General features: G+C 54.4%; 7 protein-coding genes across 7 annotated transcripts; 2 read left to right on the forward strand and 5 right to left on the reverse strand.

Annotated features, from left to right (window-relative positions):
• Positions 1-786: 786 nt before the first annotated feature.
• GCG54_00007513 (uncharacterized protein) lies at positions 787-1,383 on the forward strand (the record flags this gene model as incomplete). Its single annotated transcript, XM_045407494.1, has 3 exons — positions 787-830; positions 909-1,075; positions 1,127-1,383. 3 exons carry the CDS (start codon positions 787-789, stop codon positions 1,381-1,383), a joined length of 468 nt encoding a protein of 155 aa, XP_045266939.1.
• Positions 1,384-2,942: 1,559 nt separating this feature from the next.
• On the reverse strand, positions 2,943-4,675 carry GCG54_00007514 (Isotrichodermin C-15 hydroxylase; the record flags this gene model as incomplete). The annotated part of the gene is made up of 5 exons (XM_045407495.1): positions 2,943-3,102; positions 3,158-3,324; positions 3,377-3,691; positions 3,746-4,537; positions 4,598-4,675. 5 exons carry the CDS (start codon positions 4,673-4,675, stop codon positions 2,943-2,945), a joined length of 1,512 nt encoding a protein of 503 aa, XP_045266940.1.
• Positions 4,676-6,512: 1,837 nt separating this feature from the next.
• GCG54_00007515 (uncharacterized protein) lies at positions 6,513-9,455 on the forward strand (the record flags this gene model as incomplete). Its single annotated transcript, XM_045407496.1, has 1 exon — positions 6,513-9,455. One exon carries the CDS (start codon positions 6,513-6,515, stop codon positions 9,453-9,455), a length of 2,943 nt encoding a protein of 980 aa, XP_045266941.1.
• Positions 9,456-9,919: 464 nt separating this feature from the next.
• GCG54_00007516 (Polyamine transporter 4) lies at positions 9,920-11,617 on the reverse strand (the record flags this gene model as incomplete). The annotated part of the gene is made up of 5 exons (XM_045407497.1): positions 9,920-10,125; positions 10,178-10,232; positions 10,281-10,368; positions 10,421-11,326; positions 11,391-11,617. The coding sequence occupies 5 exons, from the start codon at positions 11,615-11,617 to the stop codon at positions 9,920-9,922; spliced, it is 1,482 nt and encodes a 493-aa protein (XP_045266942.1).
• A 1,141-nt stretch (positions 11,618-12,758) lies between these two features.
• Positions 12,759-14,242, reverse strand: GCG54_00007517 (Methionine aminopeptidase 2-1; the record flags this gene model as incomplete). Its single annotated transcript, XM_045407498.1, has 3 exons — positions 12,759-13,331; positions 13,386-14,149; positions 14,200-14,242. 3 exons carry the CDS (start codon positions 14,240-14,242, stop codon positions 12,759-12,761), a joined length of 1,380 nt encoding a protein of 459 aa, XP_045266943.1.
• A 276-nt stretch (positions 14,243-14,518) lies between these two features.
• On the reverse strand, positions 14,519-15,912 carry GCG54_00007518 (Aspartate aminotransferase; the record flags this gene model as incomplete). The annotated part of the gene is made up of 3 exons (XM_045407499.1): positions 14,519-15,206; positions 15,274-15,685; positions 15,876-15,912. 3 exons carry the CDS (start codon positions 15,910-15,912, stop codon positions 14,519-14,521), a joined length of 1,137 nt encoding a protein of 378 aa, XP_045266944.1.
• A 346-nt stretch (positions 15,913-16,258) lies between these two features.
• On the reverse strand, positions 16,259-17,950 carry GCG54_00007519 (Phthalate dioxygenase reductase; the record flags this gene model as incomplete). The annotated part of the gene is made up of 1 exon (XM_045407500.1): positions 16,259-17,950. One exon carries the CDS (start codon positions 17,948-17,950, stop codon positions 16,259-16,261), a length of 1,692 nt encoding a protein of 563 aa, XP_045266945.1.
• Positions 17,951-19,083: the final 1,133 nt, after the last annotated feature.

Raw genomic sequence — 19,083 nt, forward strand, 5'->3', positions numbered from 1 at the left:
CAGGCAATGGTTTTCTGAGTCGCTCTTGCGCAGGCTTCCTTTTCGCGCAACCCTTCTCGTCGTTCATGAAGCTGTCAAAACCCTTTTGAGCATGGAACAGTTTGGGCGGATCGCTCTCACAGGCCGCCCACATTGCCGATGAGGGCTACGGCCAGCTTGGAATGCCCTGCATTCTGGAGAAGATGGTGTCTCTTCTCCGAAGCCGTTCTGACAACCCACGTGCCACCCTCGTCACAGTGTTTGCGAGGGCAGTTGGCGTCACCATCACTAGCGAGGACGCCGGCCCTTTCAATCTGCCCATTTATTGACCAGGAGCTCATCTCCAGATTCTCGCCACTGGAGCAACTTCGACACTTAACTCTCACCGCAGAGCAGCAGATTTCACGCGACGTCGACGACAACGGCGAAGTTGACACGGCTGGGTGGTTGGCGGCAGAAACACGAATTTCGAATCCATCGTCTCATTCGGTCTCATTCCGAAACCCGGTCGTCCGCACCCACTTCTGGGCTTTGTTCATAGACTTCCAGTGGTGCAACACGTGGAGCTACAGCTACAAGACCATGCGCCAAGTGCCGTGTCCATCTTCAACAGGTTTTTGCTCCAAGAACCACGGTGGGGTTTCATGCCACGAGCGCTGTCACAACGATAAGATGGTGTCTGGAGTTTATGCTGGTGGTCAACGGCTAAGTGGCAGGCTATGAACAACGGTGAGATCCACACCTCCGCAGAAGCCTTCGCACAGGTGCTGACTTCCACCAGAGACTTTCGAACACCTACGCCCTCCGATGGCCCTCGAGGCCTTCAACTTCGTCTGGGCCTTCTCGACTGAGTACCTTCTCACTTTTCCTATTTCTCAATGGTAGGTCTCGCACCCCATAGAAGTCTTCGCAGTGCTGACGTTGAACAGAGACTTTCCAACACCCACGCCTTCACTTTCTCCGAGGCGTCGGATATCAGCCACAACGTTCCTCTGGGTGGGCTCCGGCGCCAGGAGCTCCGACCTTCCTGAGCACGCAGTTCGCGTGTTCCCGAGTCTCCAAGTGCTCAACCGGGTGCCTCCTCAATTTCCTCACGGTAGAACACGCACCCACCAGATACCGCCAAACAAATGCTGACATTAGACAGAGACTTTCGAACACCCAAGACATCGGCACCCCGTACGATCGATTCTCGGTGGCGGCCGCATCTGCCACCTACCCCATCGAACGACGGCCCTGATATGGGCAATCACTACCCTTGTCAGACATTTGATCCTCCGGTTGCCCGTTGCAACCGCTGACGACGCGGAGGATAATGTTTTCGAGATCAGCAAGAAGACAAGATTCCCCGGTGCGAACAGTATCTTCGCGACCTACTACAAGTCGATTTGCAGTGTCTTTTGACACAACGATCTGGCTTTGGCTTGATTGGCGAGACCAGTTCCATCCATCAACAGTCTATCGGGCTGTATTTCCTAGCCCTATGACTTCAAGGGTCACTCAGAGATTTCAATGGAGTAAAAGAGTTGCCTGCTTACTCTGCTGCAATCTTGGGTTGAAAGGGCTACGGACAACACCTTCGCAACGCCATCATTATTGGTGGCATTCACTAGCCAATCCCGACCAACGGAAGCGGCTTCACCGGTATGTTCTCATCTACTTCCCATCTTCATACGCTTGACTTGCTAACTCTACTCCAGGTATCGGCACCGAGATGTGCCGCCATGTCCCCACCATCAGCAACACGCCATTCGGGGTGGGAACCTGGTGGCCATCGCAGTGGGCTTTGTCCGTCCTCTTCGTTCACCAGCTCCATCGACTTCTGCCCTAGCCCGGTGGGCCAGCCAGATGATTGCTTGTTTCATGGGCTCCCTTCTCTTCGTCCGCGGCGTCGCTGCGCATGGCTCGTGATGAGGCAACCTCTCCAGCTATAAAAAGAGAGGGGCTCATTCGATTGTCAAGTCTGGTGCGCCGAGCCATCAGCAAGGACAACACTGGAAGGAGAATATCCTAGCATCATCTTGGTGCGGGTGGCACCTTGCTTCAATGGGGCACATTGCTGTGCCTCTGGTTCTGGGTCCCGTGCTCGTCATGTTCGACAAGGACTCGAAGGGCTCTCCGAATTTCATTGATGCCGCAGCCCAAGCGCGTGCATTCAGATTGTGGCGGTACTGGGCACAGATGAACATCAACTTGAACCGGCTGGGCGAGAACACTTTCGCTACTAGCTCTCTCGGTTGTGAAGTCTGGTAGAACTTACACCCAGCAGGACAGGTCCTTGGCACTGGAAGGGGAATAGGCTTGGATGATTTTGTTGCGGGTTTGGAGTGTTTCTTTCTTCTCCTGGGTGAGTTGGGGAAGTTCCCCAACACACGGATCATGGAGCTTTGCTGAAAGTCTTTGAGACATTGGACAGACACTTGAAGGAGAATATGGGCTTTTTTGAGATGAAAGGAATGGTGGGAAGTCTGGTGCTAGAAGAGTGCAGATGAAAGAAGCTTGTATGGTGGAATTGGGGTTGGCGTCAGGTATGGGGGATGCTTTGCTGGGCAGGGGTTGAGGTGAGGTCAGGTTCTATCAAGCTCCTGATCTAGGGCTTCAGTAAAATAATACCTCTAAATCCTCTCCATTATGTAAAGCCCCATTCTGGAAATCACATTGTAGTCTCATGCGAGTTCCTATGCCCTCTCCACGGTCTGGGGGGCGTAGGCAGGTATAGAGAATGCCAGCTATTACCTCAGATCTGGGATAAGGCATGTGACGAGCAGCACAACATCAAATAAAGCCTCCAAAACACCTTCCTTCCTTCAGCAGAACAATGCGATCTGATTGATGAGCAATGCATGAAATGCTTTAGAATAATAATGATTATGAATTCCGTATGATGCACCTGTCCCATTCTGTCCTGCATCCTTGCGCCGAAGGCGACGCAGCAAGCATGCTTTTATCCAATGACCAGCCTTTCACTCAACCTTCCTTGGTGTCAGATGGACGTTCAAAGGTCCCTTCTTCCACAGCCCGTAGAGCTTCTGCTCCGTCCAATTGGTGCTGTCCTCTGCCAACTTCAGGTCGAAGTTCCAGATGACCCTGGCGAGGATGACGCGCATCTCGGAGTAGGCCAGGCTGGGAGTCGATGGTCAGTGATATGTTGCAATGAGCGGAGTTAGAGAGAACTCACTTTCTTCCAATGCAGTTCCGAGGTCCAAATGAGAAGGGCTGAAGAGCGCTTCGGTCGTCGTTCTCGAAGCGGGGGTCGCCAAGCCAGCGTTCGGGGATGAACGTCGTCGGTTGGGCGAAGTACTTCTCGTCGCGGTAGATGGACCACTGGGAGACCATAACTCTCGTCTGCAGGACTCATCAGCTTCTGTCACGGTGGAAATGGTCTTTTCAAACTTACGCCTCCGGGTACGTAGGTCTCGCAAATGTAGTCGCCGCCGGGCTTGATGACTCGGGTAAGACCGAACGGCACGACGGGGTAGACGCGCATGCTCTCGTCGAGGACGGCGAGCATGTACTTGAGGCGCTGGACGCTCAGAATGTCGATTTCCTTCTCGGAGTTGAATGATGTTCGCACTTCCTCGACGAGCTTGGCCATGGCTTCGGGATACATCGTCAAAAAGTAGGTGACGCCGGAGAGCACTGATGCTGTTGTCTCGGAGCCGGCGATGATGAGGGTGTCGGCGGTCTGCTCAATCTCGGGCTTGGACATGGCCTGCAAGCGCGCGTCAGTCAGCTACCTTCTGGTTTCAAGGGCACGCAAACCTACCAGAGGGCCTTCCTTCATCATCATGGACTGTACGAAATCAGGTCTCGATTCGCCCAACGCCATCCGCCTCTCGACCTTTTCCTGGCTCAGCTTATTGTGCATGCGCTGCTTCTCCTTCAAGTCCTTGGGCATCAGCCACTTCGCAAACGGCCTCGTCAGCGCGTACCGCTGAAACTGATTCCTGTACAGTCCAGCATGGATGTTATCGAAAATGACAGACACCCAGGGGTGGTACTCGGAGCTCTCAAGGCATCCAAACGGCTCGCCAAAAGCCAGGTCGCCAATGATGTCGAACGTCGTCCAGTTGTACCACGAAACCATGTTCAGCGCCTTGTCGCCGCCCTCGCAGTTCTCGTGCAGGCGCTGGATCAGTAGGTCGACCTGCTTCTGGATCAGGGGCTCTTGCGCGACCATGCTCTGCGCGGAGAAGCCGTGCGCAAGGACGCGGCGGATGCGGGCGTGGTCCTCGCGGTTGGAGTTGATGATGCTGTGGGGCTTGTAGCGGGCGTTGACAGGGTCCTTGTAATTCTCACCACCGGAGCCGCCGCCCTTGGAATGACCCATGAGATCTTTGAAGGCACGCGGGTCGGCGAAGTCGATAGTGTCGGGGGCGAGGCGCACGATGGGGCCGTATTTCCGGTGCAGGTCGAAAAGAGTCTTGTGTGCATGGCCGGCGGTGAGCATGCGAGTGAAGGGCAGACGTGTTACTGCATTGAGCTTGGGGCCTGGGAAGCAGGAGAGAGGGTGGAAGTAGATGTTGTAGACGGCTCTGTATATCACGCGGAGAAAGCCCTGGTGGTGTTGTCAGTATTGCTTCTTGTGGAGCAAGGTTGAATGCTTGGGCAGGCTTACAAGAGCTACCAGGGCAAGTGGCAGAGCCACTGCCAGGCGGACGTTGTTGAGGCTCGAGATGTCGCTTGGGATAATCATGTTCACTGTATCTGTCGGAATACTTGTGGATTTCTTCTAGATGCCCGATGGCGTCTGAACGATATTCGAAGACCAGTACACCATCTTGGCGAGAGGGTACTGCCCATGATATATGCCCCAGTTATGCAGGCGCACAACTTGTTTCCGGGTGCATGCCCGCCGAGGCAGCAGGCGCCACTCTTCTTCACCGGAGCCGATGCCGCGCCGGGATCAACGGTGCAGGGCGCAGCCAATCGATGGCGCGGGTGCTCCCGTCCGATCTCTGGGCGCTGACGTTACTCTTTGTTGGCCCCATGATGACGGGGGGCGGCAGTCTCTCCCGTCTTTTGCGCCGTATTGGGTATTGGGCGAAGCTCTGTTGGGGACAGGCGGGTGTGCTGCTCCAAGGCCGCGAAGGGCCTGAGCGTAGCTGGCATTTGGGACGGTGGGACGGGGTTGTTTCATTGTTTTCGCGCGTATCCCCTAACGATAACGGGACGCGACATGAAGGGGTTTGTGTTTGTGTTCCTCCAAGGAGTGGTTGGTTTGCGGATTTCGGGGTGCCGTTGGGCTCCGGTGACATCAGACTGTGTGCGTCCTGAGGGTGTGTTCGAGCGGGAGAGCGAATGCGAGGAGGAGAATACGATGACAGATTCTCTGGTTCGCATTGACGGCGCTGAGTCGATTAGATGACAGGTCCTTGCCATGAGATGCGGGAATGGCGAGGCGAGAGGCTGAATGGTGTTGTTGGTGGCGGCCGATGGGGGGGCCTTCCTGCAGAAGCAACCTTGCCTGCTTCAATCTGGGGTGCATCAATAGCGTGGCGGCGATGCGGGGACGATCTGCGAGGAATAACGGCGCGGAGTTGGGGCGGTTGGATCCCGGTTGGGGCGGGGTTGGAGGCTGGTTTCGGCACCGATATCTCCGCCGCGCGGACGGTAACACCTCCGATACGGCTTTGATGCTGACGACTCATGATTTTGGTTCGGCGACGCGAAGTTTGGTGATACTGGCGGGCGTTGCGTGGCAAACACTTTCGGCGACCGGCGTCTTGGTGAAGATCCGTGGTGGCACAGAACAGGCTGCTGTTGCATGACGCCGTGGAGGTGATGGTTACTGACAAGACGCTCAAATAATATGGACTCAAGGAGAAGGGAAGGTAACTTACGCGTCAGAATACTGACATGGGTGGTTTCTCGTACTGATGCCAGCGAAGGGACAGGCAGTGAGTGGCTGAAGTCGGAAAGACTTGATGCTGGGTGTGGCTGACTGCTGCCATCGACGTCATGCCGTGTCTTACGTAAACCTAGCAAGGAAAGGGGCTTCATCGGACGGGCTTTCCATCTTGATTTCGCCGCGCTTCATCATCGTGAAGCAAAGACACAAGATACCCCATCCAAACTTGCGAGTCGTATAAAAGACTGTTCGAGGGCGAGAAAGGGATTGCAAATTGTACCAAAAAGACAATGAGGCAGACCCAATTGAAGACTGCATGGCCAAAGCAGATGGAAGAAGATCAGGCACGACCGTGGTCGACAGCAACAAAGGAATAGGGTAGATACAAGTACATTCAGTGTTTGGAGAAAGCTTTAGAACATCTACCTCAGATGCGGTTGGTGTTGTGGGGTCTTGTGGAAGGTGCTCGCAATTGCGTTCATGGAAGCCGTGGAAGGGGTCGCGCTTTCCTCAAAGCCTTTGTGCGGGAGGTCGCTCTTTCCAGAAAGGAAGGCAGCATCACTCAACTTTGCGACTGCCTGCCCCACCTTTACCAAAGCCAGCCACGAGAAATCCACAACCTTTCCCACAACACCACCGACAGCCCATCGACACCAACCGAGAATCCACTGACGACGCCAAGATGGCAAACCTCGGTCGACTCCCCCCGGAGTTGAAGATCGCCATTGTCGATGTCCTCTTCGACCAGGGTTCGCCAAGTCAAGATTTCAAACACCGGGACACCGTCATCAGTGCACTCGCGGCCCTCTCACTTGCCGATCGCTTCTTCAACTTTGTTGCGGAACCGAAGCTCTACAACCTCGGGGTTTTGCGACATCCCTACCTTCTTTGCTGGGCCACGGACGTTGGTTATCTTAATGTCATGAGCAAGATTCTATCCGTTTCCAACTTTCACGCCAACGCCGGCGTTATTCGCTACCGCCCTCAGGATGGATACAAGGAATGGAATCAAGACACCGAGCCCGCCAAGCAACGTTTTGATCAGCAATACCGAAGAGATGGTGAGATATTTCAGCTTCGGTCTGATTGGCTCAACAAGGGTGATTTCGGCGAGTACCAAGACTTAATCGCAGATTACATTGATGACGAGCAGCAGGAGGAGGAGGATGACGACGACGACGATGATGATGAAGACGGTGTTGATTGGGCTTTGTGGAAGAGATTTGACGCCGAAGTATTCGGAGTTGTCAGATGGCTAGATGACGACCTCGACTATCTCGACATCTTGAAAGAGCCAAAGGCCGTCTATTGGTTTCCGGTTCACATCGCCGCGCGACAAGGAAACTTTGAAGCCCTCGTTCTTCTTGTTGAGTCTGGAGCTCTTCTCAACATCTCTTCAAAAGGCTTTTGTGTTCATGCGTCGGATCCGAAGAATCAAAATTGTCTCCACTTCCCCGACTGGACAGACGATTTCGACCCGACTGTGATGTATCCGGCTTGGACACCTTACCACATTGCCTTATGCCACGGACACCAAGGGGTAGCTTACTTTATTCTCGAAATATGCCCCCATATCAGCGAGCGACTCTTATTCGAAGGAGACGGAATCACTCGACCAATTCCTAAGTTCATCACAGCCATGCGACACTCCTACCCAGAGTTTGCGGAGCTCTGTCTCGAGCGTGAGCTTGACGACATTGAGAAGACTCACCCAGATGTCTTCGACGGAACCCTTGTGTGGAGAGCCTTCTGGGAGTTGGAAAACTTCGAACTCGCTCTGGAGATATTGCTGCGTCATGGGGCTGACCTGGAGCACGATTTGGGAGAAGGACACACTCTACTCGTCGAAGCCTGCTATCATTGCCATTACCGAGAAGCCCTCGCCCTAATCGAAGCCGGAGCCCGTGCCGACATCTTCCTCCATGAACCTGGGCCCAATACGAACCTGGAAGAAGCCATGAGAGGGCGCAGTGATCACTCCCTTAATGCAAACAGCGTGCTCGACCTATGTTGCAGGGTACAGCCGTTCTGGGTGGAGAAAGTTCCCGCCAGCCTTCCGTCTTCCGATGCAGCCCTAGCGGTTGTCAGTCATGTTATCGATTTTGGTGTCGACAATGTCACTAAGAACACCGCTGTTCTCTTCTCTTCTTCATTACATCGGGTGGATATTCTCGATTTCCTTCTCAAGTCGGGCGGCGATCTTCACGATCCTGATGCCGACAGTTTGAGCGCGTTGACTCACGCGGCAAGCCGGATTTCCGGAACACCGAGCCCTCAAGGGGAACTGGAGGCATGGTCGGCAAGTTTGGTACCGACAATCTCGATCATTTTGAACCACACAAAGAAAATAGGGCGACATTTGGAAGGCGGCGTGGATGCAGCCGAAACGTTACTAGAGCCTTGTGTGCTTTTCCGAGGCGATGAAACAATCTTACCGTCGATTACGGACGGGGTCCTCCTTTTAATTTCAGAGGGCTTGGTGGATGTCAACCATTGCATCAAAAGCGAAACGCTCATCATGAAAGCAATGGGAATGGGGTGCCACCGATTTGCACGCGGTCTGCTTGAACGCGGTGCCCATGTTGTGGTGGATGTGGCGAACAAGCGTGACGATTTAGCCAAGTTGTGGAGTATGGCATTCGAAAGCTGGCATGCCGATGACGAGCTCAACGACAAAATGTATCGGTTGCTCGTGGGTATTGACTCGACTTGCCGCATTCTCAAAGAGCCATACTTTCTCGCGACCGCCATATCGTTGGGTGCGCGTACAGTCGTGGAGCAAATGGAACCAAATGCTCAGCTCAACAAGGACTGGGTGAACATGAAAAGCGACCTCTACCACGTCAAGAACATGAACAACAAAGTCAGCTACGATGGCTGGAGCTTAATTCACTTTGCTGCGCATCACGGTCACCTCCAGATTTGTCGACGCCTGGTCGCCATGAAGGCTGCAATTCATGTCCCCGCAAGCGACGGGGAAACGCCATTGAGCATCGCCATCAGAGCCGGATGCAGGCAGAAGTCGAAAAGGTTCACACGTACGCCCGCGCCGTCCGCCGCGGAGCAGCACTCGAAATCCATTCTTGAGCTTCTCATGGCAGGGAAGAGAAAGTTGGATCCGGATACAGCGGTTCAATATCGTCTAATTGTAGAAAGGGCGATCAACACTGGTGGACCGTGGGACGAAGCTCGAGCAATCCTGGCCATCTGTCCCAAGACAAGCAGCGGTGGCCCTCTGCTCCTTCACGCCTTCATTCGCGAGTGCTTTATCCACGCGAGGGGACATGATTGGTGGTCAGACCAGGACATTAATCGTGGCAGTGACAATGTCAATGCAATTGACAAGAACGGAAACACGCCGCTGGCATATCTTCTCTTGCTCATCATTAACGCCATGAAAAGCCGCGTCGAATATCCTTTTCTCGACAGTTGGGCCCCCGACATGTTGACAACTCTCATCATGGCAGGGGCCAAGCCGAGCATTCGGAATTGCAAAGGACAGAGTGTGCTGGAACTGCTGGACATTGTCAGGGATTGGAAGAGTGGTCACTGGTGGGTTTCTGAGAAATTGAGGACCAGCCTTCTCTATCAGGTCATGCTCTATCGCCAGAGTATTGGAATGTGACTAGCCTTTGCTTGGTGATGCGGGCAGTCCTTTTAATGAGCAAATGTTGAACTAACGAGACCCGGAGGATTGATGGGTTTCCAGAAGAACAGGTTGTACTTTCCATACATATTAGCAATGTTGTAATTATGGCATAACAGGACAAATCAGACTGACCAGATGAGCCGTTTTCCTCCGCATCCATCCGCCTTCGGCCGTCAACGCCTTCAATCAGCTTCGCCATCTACCTTGTCCGGATCCGCAACTTGAAATCAACGGGCTTTACTCTGTGAATCACGTTTAGATGCGCAGACTGGGCTCGTGCCCCTTATGTGGGATGGAAGAAACAAAACAGCAATGTTTTGAATGACGGAAATTACACGTCTCAGATGTCTAGATTTGAAGCTACCTGATATCGCGTTGTGTCCATTAAATGCAGGGATGAAAGTGGTGACCTTTAAAATCATACCCATGCTTCTTCCTACTCAAGGGTTGCTCGAGACAAATTTGCTTCGCTGCCTCAAGCTCGGTCCGTACTTGAGCAACAACCAAGGGATGGGGAGTAGTGGCAGAGACAGGAAGGCGAAGACGCTGCCGGCCCAGTGGACGCCTAGCTTCTCATACATTTGAATAGTGAATAAGGGAAATACTGCGCCGAGAATGTAGCGAAGGATGCCGTTGGCGGCCAATGCTGTTTGGGGATTAGCGAGTGTGAATCAAGAAGCGTAATTTGGGATGCTTACCTGACGCAGCCGCCTTAGCACCGTAAAAGTCGACCATGTAGGTGATGACAGAAAGCTGGATCATGTTAGGAACGAGGTCTGATGAAACTTGATGGGTACGTACGAAGAGCGAGAATGCTCCCATGCCAAACGGGATCCCGGCTGCTACCAACGCAGCCCAATTCCCACCAGCGTGTGCTTCCCAAGCATACCTAAAACCTGCGTCAGCATTCTCAAATCGTGGCTCACTATAGGGTGGCTTACCAGAATAATCCGACAGGCAGCAGAACACTTCCCACAAGCGCCGCGTACAGCCTCTGCTCCGGCGTCGCTGTTCCCGCCTTGAGCGCCGGTCCCCTGAACCTCGCATCAAACACTCCGTACATGACAGTCGCAAGTATGTACCCGATAATGATGCTGATGAAACTCAGGCCAACCTCTTGCAGGTCGAAGCCGTAAAGTTTTTGGAGGATGTAGGAACAGCTAGCGAAGTAGCTGAAGATCATTGCGTACGCAAACGCCGAGTAGATCGCAAGCGAGGACACGATGATCTCAGTGAACAGCATCTTCGTCGGACGCATCACCGCCCCCTTCGCAAGTGTCCCCAACCGAGCCAGCGTAATATCCTGATGCTCCCCCATCTCCCTCCTCAGAATCCACGCCTTGGACGTCTCCCGCATCAGCAACGAGGCCACCCAAATCGGCGCGCCCACCATGAGCAGGACATACTGCGTCCACCGCCAATCGCCCCCGCGGTCCTGCAGCACATACGCGCCCGCCAGCGGGCCCAACGTGGGCCCCAGGAACGGACCCAGAATAAACAGAAGCGAGGCCCCCGCGCCGCCGCCGAGACCCCAGATGTCCGCGATTGTGCCGGCGCCGACGGCGATGCCGGCCGAGCCGAGGGTGCCGGCAAGGAAACGGCAGGCGAGCAGGCCGGAGAAGGAGCGCACGGCGGAGGCGCCGCCGAGGAAGGCGAGGAGGAAGGTGCAGGTGCTGAAGTAGATCCACTTGCGGCCGAAGACCTCGGAGAAGGGGGCGATGAAGACGGGGCCGACGGCGATGCCGAGGGTGTACAGGGTTAGGGGGAGGAGGGAACGGGTTCGGGAGACGGAGAATTCGGTCATTATTTGGGCGGTGGCGGGGACTGTTATTGAGGTTGAGAAGGTGCTGTTTGGGGTGGTTTAAGTTGATGGTCTGCTTGGTGAAGGGGGGTGGAGGGAGGGCAACGTACATCTCGAATGCTAGGAAGCATGGGATCATGGTGTGGAGGACTTTGACGAGATGGCTCCAGTTCTGGGGGTTTCGCTTCTCTCGGGGGTCGTCCCAGGCGAGTGGCTGCTGGGCTTGGGTGCCATCTTCGAGGGAGGTTGTGTCGTTTCCGGATTGCTTCTCGATGTCCTCTGACGGGGGCTCAAGTCCCGGAGAAGGTTGTGTTGGTGGATTGCTGGCTATAGCCATGGCCAGGGAAGAATAACAACGATTAGGTACGAATTAAAATGAGTAGAGGGAATTCGAGGGTATTGCTTGCTGCTCCTCTGCCACCAGCTTTCGGGGAACACACGTTGATTTAACCACGTAAAACCCAGCGCCGTGGGTTGATATCGGCGGTTGACTTGGGCGAAATCCGTACTATTGATTAGACTTTTCGGACTTCAGATGGCATGAGCTTACATCTGGCCGGATTGCGCGATGGAGCACATCCCAGGCTACCTGCCATCGGAGAAGCTTAAAAATGAGAATGGTTCTCCCTTGGACTTTGAGATGGATTCAGTTGGTAATCACATCTGAGCCTGATCCAGAAAGCCACCCTCGGCCTATGAGCGTGCAGCGTTGGAAAGGTATGATTAGTGATCTGTGCGAGAGGTCTGAATAGTGATCCATGGGTGGTGTGGACGTTGGCAGGACGGCCTGGTGTTGGGACGGACTGCTTTGCTTACAGATGAACGCTCAAAGGAAAGGTATGCAACGAAGATATGGTACTCTGTTAGTTTTTGATGAAAAACGATCTCACTTATCCTTTTCAAATGGATTTGCTGTAATAGCGAAGGTGATGTTGGTGTCCTGCGGTCCTGGGCAACGGGATTTGTGATTAGTGAACGCGACTCTCAGCCGACTTAGCGCGATTTCTTGCGGCCCCGCCAGCCAATGCCAGTTGGACGAACAGCTACGCAAAACCGCACGCATGTCAGATTGATGTGCTGTCCTGTGTTTGGACATTCGGCTGTTGGTTTTGCATGGGTCTGCCACAGAGTGTAGTGGGTAGATCGGGTTTGCCAAGTTCCGATGAACGGCATATCGGAGTCAAAACCGTTTGGATGTTTTCTCAACATGCGAGGGCGATGTGTAACCTGAAGGCATGATGTTCTCTCTGAATATGAATGAAGGCTCGGTAATGACTGTATTGCAGCAGAAAATCTAGACTGGTGGGGCCGACGAAGGTAAAAGCAGGTGGGTTGAGCCTCTGCAGCGACTGTTGAAGATGTAAGAAGAAAATTCAGGACGGTGATGTTGAATCTAGCCGCATGGGTAGGGTTAAAGTCGTGTGTAAAACCACATCGCGCAATCTCCGTTCCCCTGGTCGTCGCACGACAACGCTCGATCAGTAATCAGTTCCACGACTGATGACCTCCTTCCTCTCCTCCCTCAGCAGGATCGTGTGCTCAAACTGCGCAGAGTACGACCCCTTGATATCCACCAACGGCGGATAAGACTCCAAGATCCCCTCCTTGACAAGGCAGTTCAGCCCAGCCAAGTACCTCTCCACGCCAAGCCTCTCCAGGTACCGCCGACAGAACACCAGTGTGCCGAACTGCTCGCGAATGACCTTGTACAGCTTGTTCGCGCTCGCAAAGGGCAGGTTGACGTGCTTCGGCGCGTCGTCGCGGAGCCCATACCCGTACACGCCGACGTCGTCGGACGTCTTGCCGCGGCCGGTCGAGCCGAAGGTCTCGATGGCGAAGATCTCGCCCTCCTCCATCTTGGTCTCGTCGTCATTCTTGATGAAGGGGATCGGTTTGGAGCCGTGGATGCGGTAGTGCTTGATGTCGTGGGCGCAGATGTTGCGCACGGGCTTGATGGGGTAGGTCTTGCCGGCGATGGTGACTTCGTAGGATTCCATGGTCTCTTGGATCGCGGCGGAGACGTCGCAGATGCGGACATCGATGCCGGCGGTCTGTTGCTGTTAGTGGGGCGCCCGGCGCAGTCTTGGGTGGCAGGTGTCGCTTACTCTGATACCCGTGTTCGTCGCGTCTTTGACGGCGGCTAGGAGATCGTCGTATACGGGGTCGAAGGACATCGTGAATGCGCTGTCGACGATCCAACCACTGACATGGACGCCGTAATCGACTTTCATCACATCCTCATGCTTGAGGACGATGTCCTGCTGGCCCGGATTAGGCGTATAATGCGCCACGCACGAGTTGACAGAAAGGCCGGTCGGGAATCCCATTCCAGCCTTCAGCCCATCTCCCGGTTCGATGGCCTGGTTCCCGAGAAGAGCCCTGACGCCATCCTCAATCCCGTTCGCAATCTCAGTGAGCGTTTGTCCGGGCTTCACGGTATCCTGGACCCAGTACCGCACTTGCCGATGAACTTCCGCGGCTTTGCGGTAATCGCTCAGCAGCGTCGGATCGTCGAGATGGTACCGGTTAAGGTACCGCAGCTCCTCGGCCGTCGTGCGAGACGTGGTGAAGTCCTGCTCGTAGTTGAGGAACTCGCCAGCCGGATACTCTCCCGCGGTGAACAGCTCGCTTAGCGGGACGCGAGGCGGCGACGACTGGACGGTCGCAGCGGCCTTCTTCTTGTTCTTCTTCTTAGGCTTTCGCTTTCGCTTCTTCTTGCCGTTGTCGGTGGAGCCGATTACGGCGGTCGCCTCATCGTCGTCGTCGTCATCATCGCCGCCATCCCCGAGGCTGCCGTCGCCATCGCGCGAGAGGTGCGCGCCGCGGGGCTCGCCGCCGGTTGAAGAGGGGCTGGACGAGAGCGGGCCGTCTGTTCTGAGTTAGCAGTCATGGTGGTGATGTTTGGACGGGTTGGCGTACCATTTCCCCCAGGCGTCTGGTCTTCATGTGTTTTGGCACCCATTCCGACATGAATGCTGAGTCAGTTGATTGGAGTGGTTTGATGAGGTGAGTGTGAGATGAGACTCTGATCGCCAAGCCATCCCCGCATCGACGAGGGCGGCGTGGCGTGAGACCGCGTCGAGGCGGTCACCCGCGGCAGAATCTGTCAATGACATCGAGAAGGGCGTCGCTTACATGCTCGGTGTTTTCTGTCGATTCATGGATTATTCGATTGTGACTCATATGTCAAGTTCTCGACATCTACGGATGGGGCTATGGATGAACAGCGAGGTCCAGTCTACGGGTAGCTGCGGATGAAGCGCTCCAGCGCCGGGAGTCCCTGTCGCAGCAGCTCGGGGTCTCCAAGAATGATCCTCATGTAACCCTTGAAGTCACCCTCGGCGCCCTCGCCAAAGCAGAATCCCCCGGGAATAAGACAAACACTCTCGGTCTCCGCCAGCTTCGCGCAAAAGTCGACATCGTCAACCGGCGCGCCCTTCCCATCGAGCACCTGAATGAACGCTGTGCCTGCGCCCTGGGGCTTAACCCACTTCACGCGCTCCGGGTTTCGCTTCACCAGCCCTTCAATCAGGTCCAGCCCCTCGCGGCACAGCTGGATATTTCGCTCCATGAGTGCAGGCGTGACAGCTGGGTCAAGGGCAAAGGACGCAATGCCGCCGTCGATCTGCGACACGGCGATGGTGGTGTAGGCGCGCTTCATGTTGATGGCCTTGACGAGCTCGGCGTTCTCCGTGATGATCCAGCCGAGGCGGATGCCGGGGAGGGCGAAGGCCTTGGAGAGAGAGCCGGTGGCGACGGTGTTGGCGTAGCCGAGGGATACGATCGAGGGGGGCTTCGCATCAGTGAAGAACAGTGGGGAGAAGACTTCGTCGCTGAAGACGGTGATGTCGGCCTTCTTTGCGATGTCGATGACGCGGAGGAGGGTTTCTTTGTCGAGGACGGCGCCGGTCGGGTTGTTTGGATTACTGATGATCAAGTTAGATCGAGATGTATGCAAAGGTGAGGAATGCTCCCAGAGCCGAGGGATCGCACTTCAAGATGATAGCTTTCGTGTTGGGCCGGATCAACTGCTCCAGCTCCTCGATGCGCGGGAGCCATGCGTTGCTGTCATCCATCTTCCAGAGACTGACTTCCACGCCGTTCAGCTTAGGAATCAGGTAGAGTTGTCCGTAAGTCGGGTACTGGCAGACAACGTGGTCGCCTGGGCCGCAGATGGTTTCCAGAAGCATGTAGTTGGCCATGATGGAGCCGGGCGTGATGACAACATTGTCGCGGGTCAGCTTCTTGTCCCCTGAGGAGTGGAGAGCGGCGATGCTGTCGCGCAGCTTGTCTTTGCCGTCGTGGTTTCCATAGCTAAGCTTCAGGTCTGGGTTTAGAATCTCGAGGTCGGGATTGGTGGAAAGCTTCTTCAGCTCGTTGATGGAAGGGGCCGCAGTGAACGAGCCTTGGTCGTAAGTATGGGTCGAGGTAGAATGAAGGGGAAAGGCTCTTACCATGTAAGCCGTACAAGCTGCCGGACTAGAAAGGGTCAGATACTGTGCATGCAGGGGATGGAAAAACTGCACCTACCGCATGTTTACGGTCTGTGTTCGGTTAGCTGTCAGATGCTCATGAGATATGTGGTATTAACGTACTCCATTGATCAATCTTGAACTCTTCAACGGTTCTCATAGTGGTTGGATGGGTTGATAAGCTTCAAGTAGAAGAGGGGCAATTAATTGTGGTGTTGAATTGGAGTTGATTGATCCTCGGTTGCCAGGCGTTCTCATTCGCTTTTTATAGCGGTTTTGGAGATCATGCTGGTGAGACGGGCCGCTGATCTCCCTAGCTCGCCTTGCAGCGGCTCAATGCATGAGGATTGACTCATCGCGATAATAGCACCAAGAATGAGAGCTGGGGTTTGTCCCACTCAATACGTGACTCTTCACAGACTAGGCCGCTTCTGATCTAAGCATCATTTCAATTGACGCTGACAGCAACGGAGAAGACATGAATTCAGGAAAGCGTATATTTCAGCTCAATCTAACTCTATCTTGATGTGCCCACTTCCACGACTAACACAGCTGAGCATGTTGTCTTTCTTCTCTTTGGGATAGAGCGCCGTGCCTCTGTGGTCGACCTTGCCATCGCACACAGTCACCTTGCAAGCACCGCAGCCGCCCATTTCGCAGAAAAAGGTCATGTCAAACCCTGCCTCCCGTAACACCGTCAAAAGCGTCTTGTCGGAGGGCACGTCCAACGTCTCCTTCCGTCGTGACTCGAGCTCGTTCACTTCGACGGTGAACGGCTCGCCCTTCGTCCCCGCGGAGTCCGCTCCGAAGCTCTCAAAGTGAAGCATGTGTTCTGGGTATCCCAGGCCTTCGGCTCGTCTCTGCGCGGCGTTCATCAGTCCCTCTGGTCCGCAGCAGTAGATTCTCGTGGTGTGCTTCCCGTCTTTGTCAGGACCCTGGATCAGGTTGTTCAAGTCCAGGCGCTTGCCTTCGGTTTTGGCATAGAGTGTGATCTTTTCGTCGGGAAAGCGGTCCAGAAAAGCAGCCTCGTCGCGGCTTCGTGTTGCGTAATGTACGTTGTAGTCAATGTTCTTCTTCTCCCACTCGACAATCTTGGGGAGAAAGGCCGTGACGCCAATTCCCCCAATAATAACGAGTCGTTTTTCAACCAACCCATCCTTGATGCATTTCTGCTCGTCCTCCACGGCTTTCGGAACCCCGCCAGGGGCCATGGTAGTCATATCCCCGACCTTGAGCTTCGTGTGAAGATACCTCGATCCGCCCCTGGAATGATCGTCGTGAGCCACACCAAGCGAAAACCGGTTCAAGTCGCCCGACACAATCGAGTATGAACGCGAATACCTCTCCTCGCCCATGCCAAACTCAATCTGCGCAAACGCAAACTCTCTAAACGCGGGCTCGTTGATTATGAAAGGCTCCCGGAGCTGAAAGGTGAACTGCTTGACGCGCGACGTGACGGGCTTGATGTCCACGACTTCGTACCTCTTCGGCGTCGACTGCAAGCGGTTCTGCGCAAAGTCCCGGACCATGCTCGTCACCACGTCCAAGTTGCACAGCTCCGCCACCAAAGGCAGCGCCACACTCTTCCCCTGGATCACGCACTTGATGTTGAGAATCGACCACCGCGGATGAGGCCGCTTCACAAGTTGGATCTCATCGCCCGCGCATATGTACCCTGCCGTCATGACTCTCATATTCCACCCCGTTCGCGCCGTGCGACTCACGCGCTTCAGCGCCCTACCCCATTCGAAGCGCAGGTTCAGCTTATAGCATGGGCTGCGCGGCTCGCTCACTTCCACCACAACATCCTTGCCGATGCGGTAGACGTCGCCGACGCAGACGTTCTCCTCGTTCATGTTGGTGCCAACAATGTTCTCCCCGAAGGCGCCGTAGTCGAATAGCTCCGGCTTGGGGCAGGCGTCCTCGCACCGCCAGGAGGCGTAGTGTTCCGAGGCATACTGGTGCAGGGCGCGGTCGGGGCTCCAGTGGATGGGGTAGGCGTGCTCGTCGTTGCCTATGCCGTGCTCGTTGACGAAAACGCTGCCTTGTTGGACTTGTTTGAAGATGCCGGACGGTTCGGCGACGAGGGTTTTGACTTTTCCGGAGCAGATTTGGAGGATCTTGCCCGGGGGAGGTGTGGGCGCGTCGGAGAGGGCGGTGATGGTCTCTTTTGAGATGTTTCTTGTGCTTTTTGGCATTCTGGTGGGTGTGAGAGTTCGCGCCCCGACTTCTTGGTATTTGGATGATGATGTCTGTTCGTGATAAATGCAGAATTTCGGATTTCATCCAGTTTGGTAATTGTTGTTGACGATGTGAGGTGAGAAAACATTGGATTTGATGCCGATTACCAACCTTAAAAGAAAGGTGGTCTTGTCAGATTTATTAGAATAGTCTTGATTGATAGCACCTCACGGAGGTCCATGGTGCCGAGCGCGCGAGATGCGGCGGCATCCTACCATGACGATATGACAACCGCTCGGCCCTCTCGGCGCCGATGAAAGCCGTCGACTTAGCAAGTAATACAATGTCGACTTCAGTTTTGGATCTGCATCACTAGCCTGATGAGTAAGTTAGGCGCCGCCATGTAAGAGCTACGGACATCGGCACATTCCGCCGCACAGTTGACGCGGAGCACAACCGGCGTTATGTCCGAAAGCTTATCTAAACGGCGGATAATCCACTGAATTTTCTGAGCGCTTAGATCTCGTCGCTAGTGAGATGTGTTGAACGGGGTCGAAATCGTTGACGGTGATGTCTAACGGTGTAACTACCGCGGAGGAGGTGCGCGGGAGCCATGAGCCGCTCACTTGCTCGGGTCTAATCGCAGCGCCGACAACTGCTGTTGAAGGTTGCCGTTTGGAGTCTATATTTGCAGTGAGGATGATAACCTGGGTTATTGGTTAGTAACGCACTTTCGATATGCGAACTGTTCGTATCGTTCAGATATAGACGTGTGCCGCTGCGCAAGTGTCCCCCGCACAGCACAGCATGTATCATTTCCAAAATCTTCTCTCAACTTGACAGTCTTCACATGCACATACATAAATACAAGTATTTATAGCTCATTTCCCATAGGTCAATGGTTTTCAAGGGATGCAGTGCTGAACAACTGCCATCTCGTATGAAAAGACGATGACTGAACATTGTCGGCAACAAAGAATTTATTTTCGTGGATCCATAGCTAATCAACTTCAGCTGAAAACAGTCATTGTGTAGGCATGGCAATGTGTAGTTCCGACTTGCATATCCAATCATTCATCCCTAACTGCATTCACTGAGTCCTGAAGCCGACTCAACTACTCGTTCAAGACGGACGTGTAATTCGACTCCG

This window comes from Colletotrichum gloeosporioides (genome assembly GCF_011800055.1).
Source record: "Colletotrichum gloeosporioides strain Lc1 chromosome Unknown consensus_27, whole genome shotgun sequence".
Classification (NCBI taxonomy): Eukaryota; Fungi; Ascomycota; class Sordariomycetes; order Glomerellales; family Glomerellaceae; genus Colletotrichum; species Colletotrichum gloeosporioides.